General features: G+C 39.3%; 1 protein-coding gene and 2 pseudogenes across 1 annotated transcript; all 3 read left to right on the top strand.

Annotated features, from left to right (window-relative positions):
• Positions 1-8,613: 8,613 nt before the first annotated feature.
• On the top strand, positions 8,614-9,960 carry LOC148840238 (uncharacterized; annotated as a pseudogene).
• Positions 9,961-13,412: 3,452 nt separating this feature from the next.
• Positions 13,413-14,149, top strand: LOC148840237 (general transcription factor II-I repeat domain-containing protein 2A-like; annotated as a pseudogene).
• Positions 14,150-19,189: 5,040 nt separating this feature from the next.
• On the top strand, positions 19,190-20,683 carry LOC148840236 (trace amine-associated receptor 1-like). Its single transcript, XM_088936791.1, has 2 exons — positions 19,190-19,471; positions 20,468-20,683. Exons 1-2 carry the CDS (start codon positions 19,190-19,192, stop codon positions 20,681-20,683), a joined length of 498 nt encoding a protein of 165 aa, XP_088792917.1.
• The last annotated feature ends 4,803 nt before the right edge of the window (positions 20,684-25,486 follow it).

Here is a 25,486-nt window from a genome sequence, read left to right as displayed (position 1 = left end):
ACCTTGCCCTTCGTGAAATAGTGGAAAAGAGGTTTAGTGGGCAGCATTACTCACAGTGTAGTGACCATAGAGTGTTTTAATACACTGTACAGTATAACAGTATAAAGCAAGTATGTTTTTTATGTTTGTAATTGCTATTCTTGCAAGTACATTTTGTATTCAGTTTGCTTCTGTGTGTTAGCTGGTGGGCAAATGTTCGAGGTGTATTATATAGCTGGTAGTATTACTCCATTTTAAAAACATTTTAAAAGGTTTCAACTGGTTTAATTCAAAACACTTTATTCTGTTGGGCAATTTAACAGACACCTCAAGCATTAAAATGAAATTGTATATGTTGTAATTAGAATCGAGAATAACAAAGCGGTATTAAAAATACTACTGAAACAATAATAATGTGTCTGGTCATTATCAACAGTATTCATTTCATAATAATAATTTCAAGCTTCTTGTAACTTTTTCATAGTCATTTTTTTTCTTCGGTTTTCAACCATGGTTGACTCTCCCTCTTGCTCTCTCTGGCGCTCGCTCATTCTCACTTTACTGCTGTCTTCCGTGTCACAATAACATTGGAATGTTCTTTTTTGCAATAGTAAAAAGAGGCGATAGTTGGGCATTTGGGTAGATTGCCAGGTGAAAGGATTTTTGCTCTCTCTCTCTCTGGCGCTCGCTCATTAGCATGACCAATAGGTACAATCAGTGTTGCCAAGGCAAATAAAAATAATAAAATTAACATGAAACAAAAAATATAAATAAAATAAAATCTACAGACATATTATAGACATTTACAACAAAGATATATAATAAAATATTTACATATTCTGTAAACATATTGACCATTATTGGGAGACAGTTTCACTGTTCCTCAGGCTATGACATTGTAGCAATAGACAAAATGAAAAGCTTGGAGTTTGTGACGTAGGGATTTCTATATTTGTCTTTATCTAGTGGTTTCATTAGTGACAAAGGCTAAACTTTGAGCTTCAGTAACGCATATGCCGTATGGCTGACATTACAGCTATTGTGCGAGCCAGCATGCCAGCGTGGTGACGTCACTGCCTTTCATATGAATAGCAGGGACCTAGTCCGCTGGAAGTGTGGGCAGATCTCACTGTAGCTCGACTGGCTGCTTTCCTGTTGAGTGATGCCGGAGGCCTGGGTTTGATTTCCCAGCTGGTAGGGTGCATACCCACATGAGCCTGAAAGTGCTACATTATTAATAGTATCTTCTGTGTTGCATTAACATTGGAATGTTCTTTTTCACAAGTGTAAAAAGAGGTGATACACAAAGTGTCTCCTCTATAACTCTTCAGTTTGCAGGGAAACTCTGTCAGATCTTCACAACATTGTCCAATAATACATTGTCAAATTTTTAGCAGGATTTGAGCTATAGCATTGCTGCCTTGCAGAACTGGGGTCCTGGGTTCAATTCTGCACTTGGGGTGCTATAGTATATGAATATAATTATATAGTTATTAATTTCTTTAGAGACACAATTCCATATTATATTCCGTATGAATCAAATTCTAAAAATGTCAATATAGTGTCCATAATATTTGCTATTTTAGTTTTTCAAATAAATTTTTATTTGTTAAAAGAAAACTCATGGCAACAGCTGGGTTTAAATGCTGGACCTCAGCCTTATAAGACACACGCTTAAGCCATCACACCACAGACGTAATAACATGGGAAGGAATGAAACTGAAGCAGACATTTCCAAGGAAAGTGGACTACTGTGATAATTTGAGCTACAGTATATGAATATAATTATATCATTATTCATTTCTTTAGATACGCGATTCCATATTATATTCCCTATTAATCAAATTCTAAAAAGCATTCTTTTGTTTACTGTGATAACGAGTGTATTCACGGAAAAGGTTAAAACATTATAACTTTTTACGAAGTATATAAACTTAATATAGTCAGAAGAAGCACGTAAAAAAATGTTTCCAAAATAACCACAGTATGTAATCGAATGCAAGACCTTGATGCTTAAAAGGTTTAGGAAGAAAGTGGAATACTGGTGTGTATTTTTTATTTAAACTACTAATACCAGCCATATACAGTTTACATAATATGTTTATGTTCCTAAATTAATATAGTTTATAAGCATGTGAAAGGCATGGTGAATCAGAGATTCTCAAAACTTTACTTTGTATGATTGGAAACGCATACGTGATTGGATCAATGAAATGCTGTGGTGTTACTTTTTGTCGATGAAAAAATAAAGCCTTTTCGTGTTGCAACAGTTAAACTAATGCAGACTGTTACAAAGAATAAAGTAAAACTTTGAGCTTATAGCCTGTCCAAGGTCATTCATTATTAATACTTTTAGTAATATCTTCCGTATAGACTTTGATGCATAAAATATTTCTGCATAATTAAAATATTTATGATAAAGGTGGTTGGTTGTGTACTTTTGTCCAACTGAGCAATCTTACTTTAATAAAATATCCCAACGTCTTAATGTTTAATGATTAACATGCTGTAATACACAGTTTAAAATTATTAAAAGTCTAAAGAGTATACAACTTCAATTCTTAATTGGAAAAAGATTGTCTCTCGGCAGTGATCGGGATTCGAAACCGGGTGTTTTCTGGTGACAGCTCAAATGCTGTACATGAGAGGTTAAGCTTTATTAGCTCTACCTGGTGGTTTTACAAGGCGATTCCGGATACTTTTATCATTATTGCGGTATGACACGGTATGACGCGTTTTACCGCAGTGTACTCTGTGCATTTTGAATGGCTGCATCTGCATATTAATGTTTCTAGTAAAAATACTCATCTGACTGTAAGTTAATTAAATATATAGTTCATGCCTAACCATGAAGCACATGTGACTTTGACTATTGAAGTACTAAATCAGTGTGGAATTATTAAATCTAGATCTGATAGGTAATGGTGACTGTTGAATGTGAAGCCTGTGTAACTTAAGAAGGAAAAGTACCTTCATATATAAATATATAAAAAAATATTTTCCCCACCTATCCACACAGAACAAAGCCATTCACTATGTTGGAGGCTGCAGTGTTGCATTGCACTACTTTTATACATACAATAAATGGTCATTTACTTTCTGGTCATACTGTAGTTCATCTTGGTACGTCCTGTTGTAAGGAAAGGCCATCCTTTCTCAATTTTAAATTAACCTCTAAAGAGATTACATTTCTCTCTTACATCCCGAAAATACAATGCATTGTATCTTGGAAACCAGTGCAGCACAAAACCCTTATTTCAGTGGCACAAATATTGCACAAATACATGAAACAGAAGTTGATTGATGTCACACCCCTGAAAAAGACACTTCACAAACAAATGTGATGGTTATCATTGTTTGTGCTGTTTGTGAGGGGCAACATCACTGAGGTTTTTCCATCAGTAGTATAGAGCTGTTACTGTGGGGCTGGTGACTTCCTTGAACAGTGAGCTGCTATGTGCAGTCTTTTGTACACTGGGAGGGTCCAATTCTGCAATTTGAACACTAGTAGAGACCAGGGGTTTTGCCTTTCCAGTGTTACCCACAAGTAAAATTTGTGGACTGATTAGTGAGCTGCTATGTGCAGTCTTTTGTACACTGGGAGGGTCCAATTCTGCAATTTGAACACTAGTAGAGACCAGGGGTTTTGCCTTTCCAGTGTTACCCACAAGTAAAATTTGTGGACTGATTACAAAACATGTTACTATAAAATTTCAGTCCCTTTAGTCATCCCTTTTGGCCATTCTGGATCCCGAGGACCATGGACAATCTGTAAGACTCCTTATCTGGGGTTTGGCCAGTCTTCTACTAAGGAGGTGGTGCCTCATCCATCCCCAGTCATTCCAGTTCTTCAAGGCAGAAAAATCCCACTGATCTTGCTAGTCCAAAAGGGGTGTGTCACACCAATTTATGCTTTTCGGATTTTGTGATGCTTGGCATCACATCTGTACCGGGCTGAGGCAATCACAGGAGGACCCAACAGTATGTGATGTTTGGTCCACTTGAAATAAAGACACATACAGAGATATGAGGGAAAAAAAAAACTCTGGCTAATCTTACTGTGGTCATTGTCATCATGTCCCATCACCCCCAATGGTGTAATCCCATACTATTTCCATCTGACTGGAATGCTATCTCTGTATTTTCAATATAATCAGCTTGTAACCATATGTCTTTAGCTTGTTGCTTGAGCTTTTGCATATAGGTAATAGCCCTGGATATGGTCTGCTGCTGGTTGTCTCTAGCTCTCTTGATGGTAGCGTTGTCTTTGAACATTTGGGTACATCTTTAGTCCACTGAAAACCATCCAGACAGGTGCAATTCCCCTAGAGATTCAACTACCTTGAGAAATTGCATGGTTGAGTAAGAGAAGCATAATGAGAAACATGTTCATTTGGGATAAAACACCACTGTGTGGTGATACTTGAACAGACGTTCAATCTTCTTCCCCCATCTTGACAATGAGTGTCAGGTTAGTCTGCGGGGTTGTGACTGGGTGCGTACAGATGATGTAGGAAACAGTTTACATACGACGCAAAGAAGACATGAGAAGCCATGAGAGATTTCAAACATGAGAAACCACAGCTAATGGAAATACAAAGAAAATAGCGAGAGTGTCTGGTGCTTAAAGTGAGGAAAGGGCATGGATCAATTGAGCCAAAATGTTCACCAACTTAGACAACTGTGTTGGCTGCACTTGTCTGATCAGATTAGATTGAAGAGTTCCTCCCTTAGGGTGTAACCAGATCTCTCATCATCATGTCAAAGAAATTCAGACGTCATTGACAACCTCATTGTATTTCTCAGGTGCACTAATTGCTAGCTCTGCAATGGCAGCTGTTGAAACAACTGTGTTCCTGTCCACATTCATTGTCTGAAATGCTTTATTCATAGTCCCCTTTCTTCTGAATAATTTCAGCACCTTCTTGCATCGTAACACAACACTGGAAGGAGCATTTACTACAACACAAAGTTGGAAGATGAGGTATTTACTAAGTAGGATAGAGAAATCTTACATAGAGAAAAACAATTCATTCATTAAGGAATTATATCTTCAGTAGGTTTCTGTCATGACAGAGGCAACACTGTTACTGCAACCAAAAACAAATTTTCCTTCTTTCCATAACTTTCACTCATATTCAAAATGATCCTGAAATCACTTATCTTTTAATAATTTTGACTGGTTTAATTGAAGACTGTTTTACAGGCCCTGACAGAATAATCCTGTAACAGGTGCTGCGGATAACAGAAAGTCCCTCTAGAGGTCCTAGTTGAGGTTTTTTAATTATGCCTAATAACATGGCTACAGGTGTTTTGTAATCCACCATAAATGAAAAAAAAACACAAATACAGTGAAAAAAGTAAAATATAACGGCTAGAAAAAAATAGAAAAGGACACATTAGCCAGCAAAGCCCTGTCTGTTTTAGTGTCTATGTGTTTCTGTTAGGAGGTTGGGAGCCCAAGATATCATTAGATAGGTGTGGTGTGAGGAGTCAACTGAAATATTGCCATTTCAGTGTGAAGATAATAAGCTGCCACCTCCACATGTTGGTCAATGTTTCCATCATCCTTGCCCAGGAAAATGTCACTTACACTACTAGTAAAAAATATTTAAAGTCATGTACAAAACAAACTCATTTTTTATATACAGCAGCCACATTAGTATTTAGCTCTCTTACTGCCTCTATGAACTTCACTCTTCTTCCTTTTCTTCCTAGTTCTCTTTTTCTCGTGAGAGGAATCAGAAGAGGATTCAGATGATAGCGAAGAACTTGATGTGTCTTCATCTTTTGATAAAGATGACTCAGTTGAAAGAGCAGACTTTCTTTTTCTTGTTGTAAAAAGCAACCAAAATAACAAATGTTATTTAAAGATATTAAATATACAAAACCTAATAAATATACAATAAATAATATAGATAAATAATAAATATACAAAAGACAAATGCTGATAGAAATTCAAATTAAATCTAATTTGTGATGCATTTATTGAAACAGACTTTACAATGCAATTGCACATTGTTTACATTTGTTGTACAACTGTATTAAATAGGTTTTTTTGGTAAAGCCTTGTCCTCATTAACTACTGGCATGGTACGGTAATAACAACCTTACCTACATGACATAGAAAAAAGCATACATACATTCCGTCAACCGCCTCTTAGAAAATCACGTTCAGCGATCAGCTCTTTGTTCTTTTCTTCTTGCCACTGCAGTTTAAGCCAGTTGTGCTTTCATATCTTTCAACTACCAATAGTGTCATGGGAGAATCACAACCCTTTCCCACTAAATAAATTAGAGAAAATGATTAACTGAGCATGTTTTCCGAATTAGTATATACTGCATACATGCCACATAAGTCTGCTATTAACCTTTATCAATGGCCCATCAACGTGCTGTTATCTACACCATACAGTATAATACAGTATAATTTACTTTGTCTTTTTAAGTAGTAATGTTATTAATTTCACCTGAATAACGTTTCGTTTGTCAATTAGTAAAACAGTTGTTAAGATTTCATATGTGAAAATTAGATCTTTGTTAACAATTCTTATCTATATATACTATATTAATGAAAATTACAGGTGTCTTTTAATTGTAATATGGATGGGGAATGATATTGTACCAGTTGTTTAGTTGTACGCTGGACTTTTACCATTGTGGGAATTCCTCTCAAGTTGTGTGATAACTAGACCATGTGAAGATTAGGACCACGAAAGGTCAGATTTTGGAATTGTGCAACAGAGAGGGTTTGACCAGAGATACCAAGTTGTCCACCGTATCTGGGTAAGGTTATACATTTATATTGCTTATTTATATTTTGCAAAGTTTATGAACCAATTATACAAAAATTATGGAAAAACATGTCTCTTTTTAGTCAATGTACTGTATAATAGGATACTACAGGTTTAACACTTGGATTAAAATTAAATGATATTCCTCTGTCAATACAGTCTTTGATGTGGGTATTTGATGGTTTTTCACTTTAAGTACCCTGAAAAAGCTATTAACTGTAACTAAAATCGATACATCAATAACGTAAGCACTAATATAAGTGTAAGAAAATAAGTGAAAAATGTATTTTTCATCCTTCTGTATACATCTCGTTATTGTATTGGTACAGATGCAGCCATTCAAAACGAGCAGGGTACGCTGCGGTACAACGCGGTGGGCGTGTCGCATCAAAACACGTCATAACACGTCATCTCGCATCATACACAAATTTACCACATGCAAATTCGATTATGTTAATAGTATCCGGAATCACCTTGTAAAGCCACAAGGTTTAAGTTGTATACTCTTGAGACTTTTAAATTTAAACTGTGTACTACAGCATGTTAATCATTAAGCATGAAAAAATTGGTATATTTTATAAAAGCAAGATTGCTTATTTGGACAAAAGTACACAACCTACCAACTTTATCATAAATATTTTAATTATGCAGAAATATTTTATGCATCAAAGTCTTTACGAAGATATTACTAATAGTATTAATAATGAATGACCTTGGACAAGCTGTAAACTCAAAGTATTACTCTGGTCCACTGAATCTCCAATTCACCATGCCTTTCACATGCTCAAGAAGGATATTAATTTAGGAACATAAACAAATTATGTAAACTGTACTGTATATGGCTGGTATTGGTAAATAAAAAATACACACCAGAATTCCATTTCTCCCTAAACATTTTAAGCATCAAAGTCTTACATGTGGTAATTTCAGAAACATTTTTAAGTGCTCCTTCTGACCATATTACTGTAAGTTTATATACTTTGCGAGAAAAGTGATAGTTTTAACCTTTTCTGCGAATACGCTCATTATCTGAATAAACAAAAGCATACTTTTAGAATTTGATTAATAGGGAATATAATATGGAATCACGTATCTAAAGAAATTAATAATGATATAATTATATTCATGTAGTGTAACACAAACAGTAGTATAAGACTTTTTATTGATATGTGAACAGTTGTTTCACTACTTGATATGTCGATGGCGTGATGGCTTAAGTAACTGACTTATAAGGCTGAGGGTGGGTGTTCAAATCCAGCTATCGTTGTGAGTTTTCTTTTAACAAATAAACTTTTCTTTAAAAAACTAAAATAGCAAATGTTCTGGACACTATATTGACATTTTTTATATTTCTAAATATCACAACATGTTTGTACTGTATGTACACAGTGGTACCGCAGGGTGTAGGGCGCAAACCCACGTGAGTGAAAGCCCTACATTAATGTAGCGGTAAGGGGCAGGGCGGGGATCAGGAAAGCCGCTGACCAGTGCAGCTGACCCACTGTGAAACAGACATACAGTCTGGGGAGATCGTCCATTTTCGTGTAAATACTTCCCTGGGACAGTCTCCAAATCTTTTTCTAGATCTCTTTGTCATACCTTTTCATCCTCCCTTGGCCACTTTCCCGCTTCTCTCACTAAACCAGCGTTCCGTCTCTTCACAGCGATCTGTTCCAAGACCAGGCTTTCTAACCACCTTCTATTCCTTTACAGATGTCGTCGACATAATATCATCCCTAAAGGATTTTGCCTGAAATTTAATACCTTTTCTTTTGACTCTGATACCACCCAGAGTAACACTCAGAGACTTCTAAAACAAAACAATTTTCTAGAAAAACTAATGCTTTATACCATTTTCTCCCTCAAAAAACAGATTATCCTTTCCGACAACAACATCAAAGAGGCTAAGGAATTTCTACGGCAGACAGCTCCACATCATCTTCCCTTTATAACTAACCTCATTAGATCATCTCAACTCTACCAGTTTCTCACTACAGAGAAGGACAAATAACTCAGTCATCTTCTACAGAAGAAAACCATCAACACCCCAAACACCTTCACCAATCCTAACCTTGTTGTCACTATACCTTCTGACCTTTCCCTTTCACAGGACGAGCGATCCCTCCTCAGCAAAGGCCTCAGTTTTGTACCAGTTCCCAGGAAGCTGGACATCCCCCAGACCAATGTCAACTTTAACCGCTTTTACCGCAGGATCCGTCTCAGAGCACATTTTGCTGATGATTCCTCCTCACAGGCAGCTGACAACAATCCGGTTATTGATGTCATTAACAATATGAATCCTAAGCAGAGCTGCTGGACTCCCCCCTCCGGCCGTTTTCCACCAGTTGATTATTTCATTAACCAATGCACAAATCAAGCTCCCAAGACACTCTCTATACCCAGTAAACACAGGTCCAACCTCACCCAAGGAGAAATTCAGGCGCTCCAGTCTCTCTGCAACAGAGATGATATTGTCATCAAACCAGCGGACAAAGGAGGCGCTGTTGTGGTGTGGCATAAGGACCTATATATATTTGAAGCCTCTAGATGACTAAATGACATTTCTGCCTACCTCCCTCTCCATCAGGACTCTACCACTGGCTACATTTTTACCGTAGACATCACATCTCTTTACACCGTCATTCCCCATAATGACGGCCTTAATGCCCTCAAGCACACGCTGGACAAACGCACAGTGCTTGATCCACACACCCACACCCTGGTACGCCTTGCAGAATTGGTCCTCACACTGAATGCATTCTCATTCAATAACCTTTTTTACCAACAGGTGAGTGGAGTTGCCATGGGCACCAGAATGGGACCCAGCTATGCCAATTTTTTTGTCGGCTGGGTAGAAGAACGCTTCTTCGCTTCCTACACTGGCTATGTCCCTGACCTTTACAAGCGATACATTGATGACTGTGTCGGTGCTGCCACATGTTTCAACGACCAGCTTGAGTGGTTTCTGCATCATTTCACCAACTTCCACCCGTCCCTCAAATATACAGTTAACATATCTTCCCCTACTCTTCCGTTTCTAGACATCAGCTTCTCCATCTACTACCCCCGACTCTCCACTTTGGTTTATTACAAACACACGGATTCACACAGCTATCTCCTGTATAGCTCATTTCACCCCAAACACACTAAAAACTCTCTCCCTTTTTCACAGTTCCTTCAGCTATGACTATTATGAAACGACGATGAACCAAGCCCTCAAAATATATTCCTTTTTCATCAACAGAGGATACCCCATCAGTGTTATTGACAGGGCTCTTGCCCGAGCCAAAAACACCCCTTGGACCATCAACTCAATCAGGAACTCCTGCCGTAACAACCGCATTCCATCCCCAGGACTATTAACGACAACTTTTCTATCCTACATGATGATCCCTCCATTGGGGCCCTCTTTTCTGACCGCCCCATCATCTCATATTGCCGATCACCTAATCTGCGCAACCTTCTTGTTCACAGCTCCCTTGACCGCCCTCAGCAACCATCCACACCAGGCACTTTCCCTTGCAACAGAGCTCGTTGTATCACCTGCTAGTACACATCTAACACCACACTCATTCAAGGCCCCTCAGGACAATTCCGGATCACCCAGATGGTATCTTGTACCTCCAGCAACCTTATTTACTGTATCTCTTCCAGTAAATGCCCAGCCATCTACATTGGAGAAACAGGAAGAAGACTCGGAGACCACTTCAGAGAACATGTCAGGGCTGTGAAGATTAAAGATCTGAATCACACTACTCTCACCATCTGTGTTCTCAAAGACGGTTTTCCGAACTCATACATCAGAAAGACAACAGAAACCAAAATTATCCTGCAGCTAGGATCACACCCCCCCCCCCTTCTCTTAACGACAGACTACTTTTCTTCTAAATTCTCTCTATTCATTGAAGGTTTCATTTCACACCTCTCTACACCTATCCTGACTTCACACCTCTTGAATGGCCTCTCTGTCTGTCCCCTGCTCCCGCCTCTCGCTCCTCCTCTCTCCCAGCCCTTGTTCTCCCGCTACATTACCTTTGCTTACTGCCTTGTCTTTCTCACACCTGAAGAAGGCTCCACGGCCGAAACGTTGTGTTTTCTTTCTTCAATTTTCAGCATAGAATAAACCTATTAGTTGTAATTTGATTTACAACTAAGTTTATTACAACTATAAAAAAGTAATAAAGTTGTTCTCCAATCTGGGGAGTGGTGGAGGGAAAAAATAAAAAAAAAACAAAAGAATCCATCAAATCCTATAACAAAGGTTCTAGAGTTACCCTGTACAATTATCAAATTACTAATTACAAATTACAAATTGTCTTTGAGTCACATAATCCTGTAAGTGTATTTATTACAGTTAGTGTATTTACTACTCCGTGAGTACAGGACATGATTTTGACTATCTGAATATCTCCCCTCCCCCTCGCCTCGCTGATGTCGCACTTTGGTTGTGAGAAGAAGTTGAAGATCAGAACCACATCAATTGAATCCTGGATCTTATATTAGTAAGTAAATAGACCCTTGGGTCTTAGACATTTTTGGTTGAGTATCTCCAGGTGCTTTCGATGAAGGGAAGTAATATCCTATCCCTATGGGGAAAAATCTCTGTAGTGTTGCTCTTGTGGGTCATTAAGTTTAGTTCCCGTTCCTACTCTAAGGGATCACCATTAAGATTAACTACTCTCTTCATTCTGCTTGAGGCAATATTGAATACTGGCCTATCTTAAGACAGGTGTCATGTCTCATGGGCTCCAAGATAGGGTCCCACCCTTTAGTTGGAATAGATAAACAACACAACATGCATAAGACTTGGACTGGACAAAGACTCCAACCTCTGCAAAACAAAGAAACTGCAGTATAGTGTTCATTAATCCAGCAGGCCAAAATGAGCAATTATAGAATCCTGTAGCTTGGCCGGGCTGATCTGTGTGGGTGCACTTAATGAAGAATGTCTACGTCTCCATCACCCTCTTGATCCTCCTGCTTAGGATCTATTTTAGTTCTTTTGATTTGACCCCAGAGTCTCCTCCTAGGCCCCCCTTTGCTGTCTCTGACACAATCTGAAGTGTTAATAGTCAAGAGGACCAAGAAGGGCCCATTATATTTGGGTTCCATAGCCCCTCTAATGTGCTATTGGCCATCACCCACTCCCCTACCTCACTGATTCTTCATGGAGTTTGTAACGAAAGTTCGAGAAGGATGAAACCAACAAAGTACAACCAGAATCGTCCGTCAGTAATTCACAATCACTCCTGATGTCATCCCCTCTCCTAAGACACTATGAACACGCTGTGTGTTCCCCTTCTCTTCCTTGCCTACGTCTTTTGCATCCCACCTCCACCTCTACAGCTGCTCCTTGGCCACTCCTCACTCTGCATGGGGGTCCTGGCCTCCTTGTCCTTTAGTCTTAGGTGTTGTTATTCTTAGTGAAATCCTGAAATAAAATTCAGCATTTCTGGGTCCTTTCTGTCACTCTCTCCCTGCTCTTGTCTCATGACTTTAGGTTGTCTTTCACATTTTTGTCTGGCATAGCAAAGTTTGCATGAGTCGCTCATGAAACAAGTTAGTGTCTCCCATACTCTGTGGTGGAGCATCATAGATTTTCCAGTCATCCGCTCAAAGGGTGTGAATTCTGTCGTTTGGTTCTGATGGACCAGAGTATTGCGGGAAGCATCAGGTTACATCTTTTCTAAGTCCTAAGGGCCTCATCTTTTAATCTCGCTGTACACTCATGGGTCTCAACTTCTTCAATCACCAGGCTAGCTGTATTAAATTTATGTTCTTCACTTCTTCCAGGTGCACACCTTTGTCCAGCAGGTGGCCTCCCATCTTGCTAATCATGCAGTCTGTTGTCTTTTTAAAGGGATGGTTTGAGCAAAGCACAGATATTGCCATTCAGAATGCACGTTAAAACCCCATAAGAGGGCTGCACTTTACCGTGACATGGGATTCGCCAAGGATGGTTGACAGGTGGCACTTGTGGTGCATTAGATGTTAGTGAAACAATTGCTTCTTTTAATCTCTCTACCGTGCATATTTAAATCTGCTTAATAAGAAATATTAATATGGAATTTTACAACTAAAGAGAAATTATGGTAGCAAAAATAAAAATAACAGGAGCACAACGTCTCTGAACATCATTAACAATTACAAAATCTCAGTCGGCATTACTCTACCAAACATGCTAACCATACTAGCAATCTGTCATGCGAGGAGCGGGCTAATAGAGTTTCCAAACTAGCCGCTAGTTTACAGGCTCAGGAAAATGTATTTGTCCACCCGTCTACCATCCAAGAGGCCAGCACAAAGGCAAGCTACCTGCTTGCATATAAAATTGTTAAAGAAAGCAAGCTGTTCTCTTAAAAGGGAGTTTTAAAGGAGTGTGTGATAGAAACCGCAGATATTCTTTGTCCAAAGAGCAAGAGCAAGTTTGAGAAAATAAGTTTATCATGCAGAACAGTTACCCGTCGGGTCGAGGTAATCAGTGAAGACTTGGCTTGTGAGTTGAACAAGAAAATGGGGAACTTCAAGTTTTATTCAATTGCATTGGATGAAAGTACAGATATAAATGACAGTTCACAGCTTCTAATTTTTGTCAGGGGAATTAATGGCAGTTTCAAAATTACGGAGGAACTTTTAGCAATGGAGTCTATTAAAGGAACAACCTCATATGACAAGGTGTCTGGTTGTATTGACCGAATGAAGCTACCATGGAGCAAATTAGTAAATGGTACTACAGACAGCTCTCCGAATCTAACTGGGAAAAATGCTGGACTACTGAAGAGAATACAGGACAAAGTGAAAGAAAATTACCCTGAAGCGGAGGTAATATTTCTCCACTGCGTCATTCATCAGGAAGCCCTGTGCAAAAACGTGTTGGGCCTCAATCATGTCATGAAACCTGTTGTGAAACTTGTGAACTTCGTACGTCGGAGGGGACTTAATCATCGTCAGTTCATTCAGTTTCTTGGAGTTATTGGCGCAGATCACCACGACTTACTGTATAATGTTCATTGGCTTAGCTTGGAAAAAGTATTCAAGCGAGTGTGGGAGCTGAGAGTGGAAAGCCGGAAAGCCGGAAAGCCGCGGATTTCCCCGAACTCAGAGATTCAGACTGGCTCTGCGACTTTGTGTTCACTGTGGACATTTTCGCTCACTTTAATGAGCTTAACATGAAACTGCAAGGAAAAGGTGTCTTTGTTCCAGAACTGTACTCGAATGTGAATGCATTCAGAGCTAAGCTCACCCTGTTCTCAAAACAGATGATCAGCCACTTGTTCTCACATTTCCCCACTCTTAGGACACTAGACGTGTCACACGCTCAAGCATTAAGGTACAACAAGTCCCTCACAGACTTGCATGGAGAATTTTCCCATTGATTTTCTGACTTTGATCGAATTGAGAGGTCTCTAACATTGGTGTCATGTCCTCTGACTTTCAACTGCGAGATGGCAGCACAAGAATTGCAGCTGGAACTGATCGATCTGCAGTGTGACGTAACTCTGAAGGAAAAGTTTCATTCCGTTAAGCTGGATGAATTATATGCATCACTGAACAAGGCCACTTTTCCCCATATTCGACAAGCAGCACAAAAGATACTGGTGTTATTTGGATCTACGTATATGTGTGAACAAACATTCAGCTTGATGTAAATCAACAAATAACATTACAGATCGCAGCTGAGTGACTACCACTTGAGCTTAGCATTATAGATTGCCACAACACAGCTATCAATGTATTTTGCTCTCGCAAAAAGATATGATCAGCTGCACAGCTCTCATTAATCAAGGAGCCTCTTGGTTGAGTTTATTTATCTCAGGTTATCGTTAATATTGAACTAATAAGACTATGTTGGATTTTAAACTTACTTAGGGCATACGCTATCTGTAACAGCAGCCTGAAGTGGCCCGCTATAGCGTTTCAAAATTTAATGTGGCCCTTGGGCCAAAAAAGTTTGTTTATATATATACAGTATAAATATACCATATGGTATGGTATACACAGTATGATACTGTATGGTTTTAAAGCCACTACAAAACAATATGTGAAACATATTTTTAGAATCAAAATGTAATAATTGGTGAAATATATATTATCTAAATGCAGAAGTAAACTTGAATGAAGCACATTCTGTTCACAAGAAGCCACAGTATAATAATAAACTTTTTTATATATCAAACTGGGTAATTTTGTTTTTGTAAATAAAAGCAAAATAAATTTAAAATTGTATATACTGTAATATACAGTTTAAAATTAATAAATGTCAAAACAGTATACAACTTAAATTCTATAATTGGGAAAAGATTGTCCCTCAGCATTTATCTGGTCTCAAAACCAAGCGTTTTCTGGTGACAGCCCAAATGCTTCCACACAGCACCTTAACCTTTCACTGCTACGCCTGGCGGTTTTACAAAGTAGTGCAGTCCAACAACTGAGTATTTTTAAAAATGTGCGATAACTCACAGCATGGGCATTGCAATGTACTGCATTATCCGGCATGCATTCTGAAGGGCAAGATCTGTAGGTGAATTCAGGTTTCCCCACCTGGGTTTTAACTGGTTTAATTCTGAATCTTCCATTGTAAATTGCAATGAGCAGTCTTTTCCACGCCCTGGCATGTGTCATGGCATCTGGGGTAGTGAGCAATAGGTAATCGGTATACTTTAAAATCACAGACTGCCCCAAGTCTGCATGTGAGACTGATTCCTGTGCTGTGTGAAACAGGGTAGGTGAGATGTGAAATCCTTGTGGCAGATGAGTTCAGGTGTGTTGTTTCCCTCAATGAGTAAAAGCTAATTTGTCTTGTAAATTAGCTGTAATCTGTAATCTGTAAAGACCAATAACTATTTGCAATGCCCAGGGCAGTGAAGACCTCCACATTCGCCCCCAGGCCTTTGAACACTATAACAGGATTTGATATGATAACATGGATCTTGGGTATACAGCTGTTCAGGTGAGTTTAATCCAGAGTTTATCTCCAGGATCCATCTGCTTTGTTTACTCCTGCTGCTTGTAAGTCCTTAACAGTTTCACCCACAGCTGCTAAATCTTCAAAACGGATAGGATATTTACAATGAGGAAAATTCACTGAATCTGGGATAACTAAGGACTCAGTATTTTCTTTGTCACAGTCCAGTTTGTATTGAGCCCAGGCCTCAGGCACAAAGGTGCACACATGACCCCATAGCCCTTCTGAAGTCTTCAGTGTAAAATAATGGACAACCACACAAATCTCCCACAAAACCTAAAGTACGCACAGAGAGAAAAGAAAACCACAACTGGTATGTAACTGCACAAAATAAAAAAAAATGGAAACAGCCTAAAATTCAATAATTGAAAACCTGAATTTAAAGACCGCCAAAGCAGAGAACCAAGCACAAAAATATTTTTTATCAGAACTGGAGGGAGCCAAAAGAAGAAAATATCTCAGGCTGTAAGAGAAGGGAATTAAGGTCCTGGAGCTGGATTTTGTAGAAGGGATGGAAACAGTGAATTGGCAGAACAAACTGCCAATCCTAAATAAAAAACTGACGCAATGGAAGGACCAGGCCATCACCATGACAGGGAAGGTGCTGGTTATTAATGCCAAGCTCTTGCCCATCTTGAATTTTCTCTCTTCTACCTTCTCAATCCCACACCATTTTGTGGCGGTGCTGAAGAGACTGATGTTTCAATTTCTACAGGGTGGAAAGCAGGAAAGACTCAGCAGGGAAATAATATACAGGCTGCTACAATAGGGGTGGGAGTCTGTCCCATATATTTCTAAGAAGCTGCTGTGTATTTTCCTGGCCTCTGTGCTGAGGCCATTCTCTGACACATGCCCTGCAATTTATGGGACAGTTAAAAGTTTTTTAAAATCTCATCCAATTGGCAATATTTCCCTCCGAGAAAACTGGAAGATGGTGTTGTGCCTCAGAACAATCGGCAGACACCTCTGGGTGTAAACATCAGCACAAAAAAGGTGTGGAAACACATATTCTCCAGGTTTCTGTGCAACGTTAACATAGTTAGTGTGGAGTGTCATCCACCAGTGCTTACCAGTACAAACCTTCTTGTACTGCAAGGGCCTCACTCCCAGCCCTCGCTGTGTTAGACTGGGCTGCGGTGAGGAGGAGACCCATCTCCTGTGGTCCTGCCATTTTGCTAAGGCTTTAGCATGTTATGGGGGGTAGTGTTTGGAGAGCTGGGCAAGTTTTTGTTTTGCTGAAACGTCATGCATTAAACACATGGAGATTATTGGTCTGATCTGGCTGGTAGAACTGTGTTGTACTCCCCCCATTGTTAGTATTCACACGTTTGCTCATTCACACTGAAGAAGGCTCCACAGCCTCTTTTCCTTTTAGCAGGAAATATGCCTCTTCCTTTGCAGCCTATGTACTGTATGCTGATATAACTCCCTATTTATTTTTTCCTCTACTCTTTCATGTTTATGTATTATTACCATGTATTATTAATATTATTTTCATACTTGCATATAATATTGTGATATATTTATATAAAAAAAATTTAAAAAATACTATACACAAATTGTTTGATTTTAAAATTACAGAAAGTCTCTATTTCTGAAAAGTACAACTAACACATTGGCCAGGACCTTATAGTTCACAGGCAATAATGTTACCACTGAACCAAACCATCACTCAGTTTGAAGGACTTGTTTGGACAAGCTTTTTATTTTGCATTGCAACAATCATGATAGACAATGTACAGTAGTTAAAATAAGCTCATCAAAATATTCCAAAATAACCACAAGTGACCAAGTTAAATTAGATGCAGAAGAAAGTGAAATACCCTGCCACAACCAGCTAAATAAATATATATTCAAAAATTGAGAGTCAATGAGGTTTAGAAACTTATTTTTATTTTCAGCTATTTTCAAAATATCAATTTTGTTACATTATTCCAAATTTATATTCCGTATTAAGTGGATTTAAAAAAAGTATTACATTTTTGTTGTAGGAAGCTAATATTTTCACTAACATCTAACGCACTACAAGTGCCACCTATTGATCGTCTTTGGCCAGTGAATCACAAGGACAAAGTGTGCCGCGGTACAGCAAAGCAAAGAGTAGCCCCTGTAACGCGTTAACGGGTTTTAACATCCATTCTGAAGAGCTACAGCTGTATATAGGAGGAGTGTCTTGCCCGGTCCGTGGGTTCACTGGCGGTTTTAAGACATAAAAAGAGACTGTGGCAAAAGGGAAATGGTTCTAGTACTTTTTTTTTATAATTGCTAGGTGATGTAGTTGACTAAAAAACTTTTGACTAAAAAAATTACATGGACAAATTAAAGTTTTTGAAACTGTTCTTCAAAGGATGGGAGTAATCTTCAATTATATGTGTTGTCCTTCTATGCACTGCATGATCAAAAATGTCCCCCAGCTGTTTTTGTGGCTTGCTAATCGCCTTCCCTGCAATATATTCAGGGAACAGGGAAACATAATAGGATTACATATGTTCTATTGATTCTGCATGTTCATACAAAATGAATACAGTAGATACAACAAAATTATTCCACACATCACATATACTTGAAAATACTGCTGCTGAAAAATGGTATACTCCAAGTTCAACAGGGCTTAGTGGTACTGAACAGAAGGTTGCTGCATGGTACCCTCTTCGAACCGAGATAGTTTGAAGAATTCTGCAGTGCTGAAAACACGGTCAGTTGAGAAGAAAATAAACACAATGTTTCGGCTGTGGAGCCTTCTTCAGCTGTGAGAAAGAGAGACCCGGGGCGAGGGCAAACTGGAGCAGGAGCAGTAAGGGCGGAAACCCCCATGAACCCGAATTCGCTACATTGGTGTTTGGAGCAGGATGGAATAGCCCTTCGCCGAGGACGGCAAAAATTAAGCGGGGGAGACCCTCTCTTTCTCACACCTGACGAAAGCTCCACGTTGTGTTTCCTTTCTTCTTTGGTCAGCAGGGAATAAACCTTTACTTGTTCCTTTGCAGCCTATGCTTGCTGACACAGCTACCCACCTGAACTACTATGAGTTTTTTTGGATAAAAATAAGTAAGGTAGGACAGCAGAGACACATCAACAACTGACAGCTAACAACTGACAACGACATAGCGACAGCTGACATAAAGAAAACATTTCAAGTTAGGTAGGACAGCAGATTAATGAGATCTCTAATGAGATCTCTTGGTTCTTCACAACATCTGAATTAATCAAAGGAAATACACTCATTCCCACAGGAAAGAACAGTAACAGCAGGAGGGGCTACTAGAAATACTTTAAAAATGGAAGAGAAGGACAGAAGATTCTATCGATACTTGAAAGATAATACTTACAGGCTTTTATTTATTTTTTAGTAGAACTAGTGGCATTTCTAAGGATACAGACTGGAAGTCAGAATTCCGTCTTGCAATTTCCAAGGCAGTTTTTGATTAAACATTTTCTTTTTTCTCATGTAATGGAGTTAAATGAAAGGGAAGGACATCAAATAGTACAGTACTGTTTTTCTTCTGACAATACATCCTGCCAAAAACAAACTCGATCCACAGCTGTTTATGTAATCTTATATGCTTTATTTATATTGTTGGTGTTGTTGACTGTCTGTGGAAACCTGATGGTGATCATTTCTATCTCTCACTTCAAGCAGCTCCACACGCCAACCAACCTCCTCCTGCTCTCTCTGGCTGTGGCAGACTTTCTAATAGGGCTGATTGTGATGCCTTTTGCAATGATCAGAAAGGTGAAGAAACAATAGGGAAAAATAACATGCAGGAGTCGGTCAGGAGACAGGGGGGCGTGTCCATGCAGTGCCAGTGTCCAGGGGGAGTGAATCCAGGCGAACAATCCAAGGGTAAATCCAGAAGGGGAATCCAAGACAGGCAGTATAGTCCAAAACCAGGGGATCCATCCGTAGTTAAAACCAGAACCGGGTCGGGACCGGCGGGGCAGGGAATCAGGAACAGGAAACTAAAACCATAACGGAGCCAGACGCGGCAGGACCCCGGGCTCTCACGACACGGAAATCAGTGAGAAGCCCCGAGCAATCGCCTGCGTCTGGCTTTAAGGTGGAACTAAAGAGGGGCTGGAATAAGGAACAGGTGTGGGGAATGGGACAGAACGAGGAAGGGCTGGAGCGCCCTTAAGAGGAGGAGTAACGATCGTGACAGTACCCCCCTCCTTTCCAGGGCGGCTCCGAAGCCCTAAACAAAACAAAAAATAAAAAGGATGGAGTCCATGTTGCCAATGTGCCGTCCGCGGGGCCCGAGTGTTGGCTTCTCATTCTGTCAGGAACAGTTCTTTCCGGGCCCTATGCGGACGACACGATCCGAAAGGTGAAGAAACAATAGGGAAAAATAACATACAGGAGTCGGTCAGGAGACAGGGGGGCGTGTCCATGCAGTGCCAGTGTCCAGGGGGAGTGAATCCAGGCGAACAATCCAAGGGTAAATCCAGAGGGGGAATCCAAGACAGGCAGTATAGTCCAAAACCAGGGGATCCATCCGTAGTTAAAACCAGAACCGGGTCGGGACCGGCGGGGCAGGGAATCAGGAACAGGAAACTAAAACCATAACGGAGCCAGACGCGGCAGGACCCCGGGCTCTCACGACACGGAAATCAGTGAGAAGCCCCGAGCAATCGCCTGCGTCTGGCTTTAAGGTGGAACTAAAGAGGGGCTGGAATAAGGAACAGGTGTGGGGAATGGGACAGAACGAGGAAGGGCTGGAGCGCCCTTAAGAGGAGGAGTAACGATCGTGACAATATAGAAACCTGTTGGTATTTTGGGAGGACATCTTGTATTATTTTCTGCTCTGTCCTCTTCATTCTTACAGTTGTTTCTCTTATTAATGTTGTATTCATAAGTATTGATCGATATGTTGCTGTGTGTGATCCACTGCGATATTCTAACAAAATAACAGTTAATTTCATGTTGCCAAAAGACATGCACATGTGATCAAAACTGAACAACTGACTTATCAAAATGGAAGCAACAGTAAAGTTTCCAAAAGATCTGAAATAAAAGCAGCCAAAACATTAGGAACTGTAGTGGCTGTATTCCTTCTGTGTTTCCTGCCATATTACATTGGAAGTCTAGTTGAAGAAAATCGTAGTGATTTTTCTTCAGTAACAAATTCTTTAGTTTTTGTTATAAATATAAGCTCTGCAATGAATCCTATTATTTATGCTTTGTTTTATCCGTGGTTTCAAAGGTCAGTGAAAGAAATATTACATTTCAGGATATGTGATGGAGAATCAGGTCTAACTTATTTGTTCCCTGAAAATCACTGAATTTTGCATAATACATGTTAGCATGTCTTATGTAAATGTATTTGTTTAAGGCCATTATACAGACATACTACTGAGGGTAAAAATAAATAGGAAGTGAAAAAAGTGTTTTCCAAATGTGCATGTGGTATTTAGTGGAATACATTTTCTAATAGTAAGTTCTTTCATTTTCATTTAATTAAATATCTACATTAACATGATAAATTAATTTGCATTTGGTCTTAGAATGTTAATGAAGGGCAGATGAATACATAAAATAATTCATTTGCCACATTTTTCATCCTTTTAATGGGTCATATTCTCTGTAAACTGTTAATCTTATAATTAATTATTATAAATTCATTTATTTTATAAGGAATATAATGTTTAATTGTAAAGTCAATCTTGCTTAGTCTTTATAATCGATCTCATCACTATGTATATATTAATGTTTGTAGTAAATATGCAGTATTCATCTGACTATATACAGTATTTAGATTTTAATAAACTTATCATCCATTCCTAACCATGAAGCATATGTGACACTGATTTTTGAAGTACTAAATTAATGTACTAAATCTCATCAGTGCTGACAGGTGATTTAAATGTCAAGCCTTGTGTAACTTAAGAAAGAAAAATACCTTAATACAGATCCAGCCTTCAAAATTCGCTGTTCAGGGGCTGTTTTTTTTTAAAGTTTTTTGAAGACTAGGTCTCTGTGATCGTTGCACAGAAACCTAGAGAACGTGTGTTTCCACACCTTTCTGGGCTGATGTTAAAATGCCCACAGTGGTCTGGCGATTGTTATGGGGCACAATGACATCTTCCAGTTTTTGCAGTTTACAATGGAAGATTCAGAATTAATCCAGTTAAAACCCAGGTGGGGAAACCTGAATTCACCTACAGATCTTGCCGTTCAGAATGCATGCCGGATAATGCAGTACATTGCAGTGCCCAGTGCTGTGAGTTATTGCAAATTTTTAAAGATACTCAGTTGTTGGACTATACTACTTTGTAAAACCGCCAGGCATAGCAGTGAAAGGTTAACATGGCGTGTGGAAGCATTTGGGCTGTCACCAGAAAACGCCTGGTTTTGAAACCCGGTCAGTCATTGCTGACGGACAATCTTTTTCCAATTACAGAATTTAAGTTGTATACTGTTTAGACTTTTAATATTTTTAAACTGTGTATTACAGCATGTTAAATATTAAACTGATTAAAAAGTAGGTATATTTTATAAAAGCAGGATTGCTCGGTTGGATATATAAAAAAGCTTTGTGAATGTGATGTGCTTCTTTCAGGTTAACATCCACATACAGAAAATCTAAACTTAAAGGTAAGTTTTGGTAGCTGAAAATAAAAACAGTACTATAACAAAATAAATACCTAATGTACACACAGTAGATGGTAGTTAAATATAAAAAGTACACCTTCTTCATAAATATTTATGCATCAAAGTCTTTAACTTGGTGACTTACAGTGGGTTATGGTTTTAACATGCTTGTTCTAACACTATACAGTTTATATACTGTACTTCAGGGTGGAGAGGTGGCACTGTGGCTTAGGATCTGTAGCTGTTACTGGAAGGTTGCCGGTTCAGATACTACTGCTGGCAGAGGAATTCTACTCCACTGGGTCCCTGGGCACAAGGGCCTTAACCCCAACTGCTCCAGGGGCATTGTATAAATGGCTAACCCTGCGCTCTGACCCAAACGTCTCTCTCCCTGTCTTTGTGTCTCATGGAGAGCAAGCTAGGGTATGCGAAAAGACAAATTCCTAATGCAAGAAATTGTATATGGCTAATAAAGTGATCTTATCTTTATAAAAAGTTATAATGTTTTATCCTTTTCTAAGAATAAGTAGTAAGAACTGGATCTGACTTCATGGGATTAGCATATGTGAAACAGTAGGATGTGAGAGCCGGCTGGATCTATATATGGTCAAAATATATTTTACTATTTTACTATGAGTTCATGAGGCATATCGTCCAAGTTTCAGAATTACATAAAATAAACCATTGGTGAGTTTGCATGACAGAAAAAGGTTGTGTACGGCGCAAAGTAGGCGAATTTGACAAACAGCTAATCTTAAATAATTTAAAATCTATCTGAATGTACTGTAGATCTCATGTAATTGAGCAGAAAGTCACTTTGCTCTCATAAGCGACTCTGTTAGAGTTTGTGTTAACACACTGCACACTTTTGAATGGGTTTTTATCACCTTTATCACCTTTGTCTGTCTGGAGCGTTGGGGTGTATCCTTTCTTCAGTTTAACACCTGATACGGCCCCAGTTAACCGAGAGACTAAAACCCACCATTGATAAAACATCTACTTTGTGACATTTGTCAGATGCCGAGTAAAATCCTCTAAATCCCCTAAACTGACACCACAATTACCCAATAAAAACTGCAGTACTGTAATACATGTAACACAAATGACCTCTACAAACTAAAACAAATCAAAGATACACAACAAATCACATTCGTCTCTTACCAGGAATTACTTGGCTAAAGCAGCATCAGTGACTATTGGAAATGGAGAGTGAAATTAAAGCCCACTTCCCTTCCCCTACTCCAAGGTGATAATGCGCTAGCTGGCTGGCGCGAAACAATCCTTCCTTTCCGAGTATCCTGGAGATGGTCTGGAGGTTCATTCATTCATCTTATTACTAAAAGACATGCTGATCTGCTTCACACCACAGGGAGAGGGGAGAATGTAATTTTCTGTGTACGAAGTGCATGTTGCGTTAACAAAACTCAAGTGTTTTAAATGTTTAATTAAATGGTAAACAAAAATGTACAGCTTACACAAAGATTCTAAACTATGGAAGCCCATTTCTGCCAGGGAGTACAAATAAACGCGCTTTGGTATCTCGCAATTGCGACTTAAAAACTCAGAATTACGTCTTGAAAACTTAGAATTGCGACTTCATATCTCAGAATTACGACTTAAAAACTCATAATTACGACTTTATGTCTTGCAATTGCGACTCAAAATAGCCCACATTTCATTGCCTGTCCTTTTGTTATTGTAACAGATTTGGGTTCTAGGGCTTCTGCCCTCGCCGCTTCCACCCTAGTTCGTGCCTCACTGCATTGGCTCAAACCCAGGTCTTGCCAGCTGAGCTAAAGAAGACCTTCTTTTTTAAGTAAAAAAGGACATACAATGGAAATATGTAAAAAGTATAAGTTTCAGCTTTTATAACTTTGAATTCCTCTGGATGTGAAGTGTCTATTTCTGTATCTTTTTTCATATTGTAGCGTTTGCAGGTTCTTTTTCAGAACAAGGACGAGTGGAGACGTGATTAACAAACAAACATTAGCTTTATTCGTTTACAACCACACAAAACAAAACACAGGATCTACACACACATGAGGAGACTGACGGAACACGTACACATATTTAGGGTGGTAATTACCTAACAACACACTATACTTTTACAGGACTACACAGGGAACTAGAATTACTAGGACATTATTTACACAGGTAGGGTCAGCCGCTGGTCATCGTGCTGACCCTCAGACTCTCCCCGGCTACCACTCCCAGCATGCCCAGCGGTACTACGAGCGCCTAGGGGCGCTTCCTCCTCACCACCAGGCGAGGGCGTTACAATATTCTGTCTCTGTTTTTGTATTTCTGGTGTTTAAATAAAAATGTTTTTAAAAAGCCCACTGTCCACTATTCCATCCAGGTACTATGGAAGCCTCACTGGCAGAAATGGGATTCCATAAAAATTACTGTAATTAATTAGATTTTTATCGGGGCACTGTACAAGACAAGTCTTCAGGATCCTATGATCCTGTACTATTTATGAATATAGTGTAACGGAACGGCCAACATACAGGTTGTACGATCTGGTTGAAGTGTGGTGACAGCACCACCCTCCCCTGCGCATAACAGGGGTGCTGGCCGCCAGGGCTAAAGAAAGTGTTCTTTAGCTCAGCTGGCAAGACCTGGGTTCAAGCCAATGCAGTGAGGCACAAGTATCACGGATGTCAGAAGGGACAAACCATGGAGTGGCAGGAGAGCGTAAAAGACCCTATGCGTAGCGGCGAGATGGGGGTTAGTCCTGGCTCAGCTGTTTAGGAAATGCCGTATAGAAACCTATGCCCTCAGGTAGCGGACGTGGGGCGACCTGGTGCTAGACGGGTTTCAGGACATCCGAACATCAATGCTGACCCAGTAGCAGAGCAAGAAATAAATAGGCTACACAACAAGACACACCAGAAAGACAAGAATAATCACAGGGAACTAGGAACAGGAGGAAAGTAGAGCGCCTTCTAGGTGTACTGGGCATGACAACAAGGCCTAGAACCCAAATCCGTTACAATAACAAAAGGACAGACAATGAAATGTCTGCAAGTCGCAAATGTGAGATAAAAAGTCACAATTGCGAGATATAAAGTCAGAATTCAGAGTTTTTAAGTCGGAATTCTGAGATACTAAGTCGCAATTGTGAGATACCATAGTGCGTTTTTTTTTACTCCCTGG

The sequence above is a fragment of the Atractosteus spatula genome, chromosome 2, assembly GCF_055471065.1.
Source record: "Atractosteus spatula isolate fAtrSpa1 chromosome 2, fAtrSpa1.hap1, whole genome shotgun sequence".
Lineage (NCBI taxonomy): Eukaryota > Metazoa > Chordata > Actinopteri > Semionotiformes > Lepisosteidae > Atractosteus > Atractosteus spatula.
Note: the sequence above shows the minus strand (reverse complement) of the source record. Positions and strands in the feature narration are given on the sequence as shown.

Excerpts from the sequence above, each read along its gene's own strand:
- LOC148840236 (XM_088936791.1), top strand. The coding sequence starts at position 19,190 with ATGGAGTTAAATGAAAGGGAAGGACATCAAATAGTACAGTACTGTTTT. Across the intron at positions 19,472-20,467 it reads CTTTTGCAATGATCAGAAAG|AGGAGGAGTAACGATCGTGA; the intron begins GTGAAGAAACAA and ends AGCGCCCTTAAG.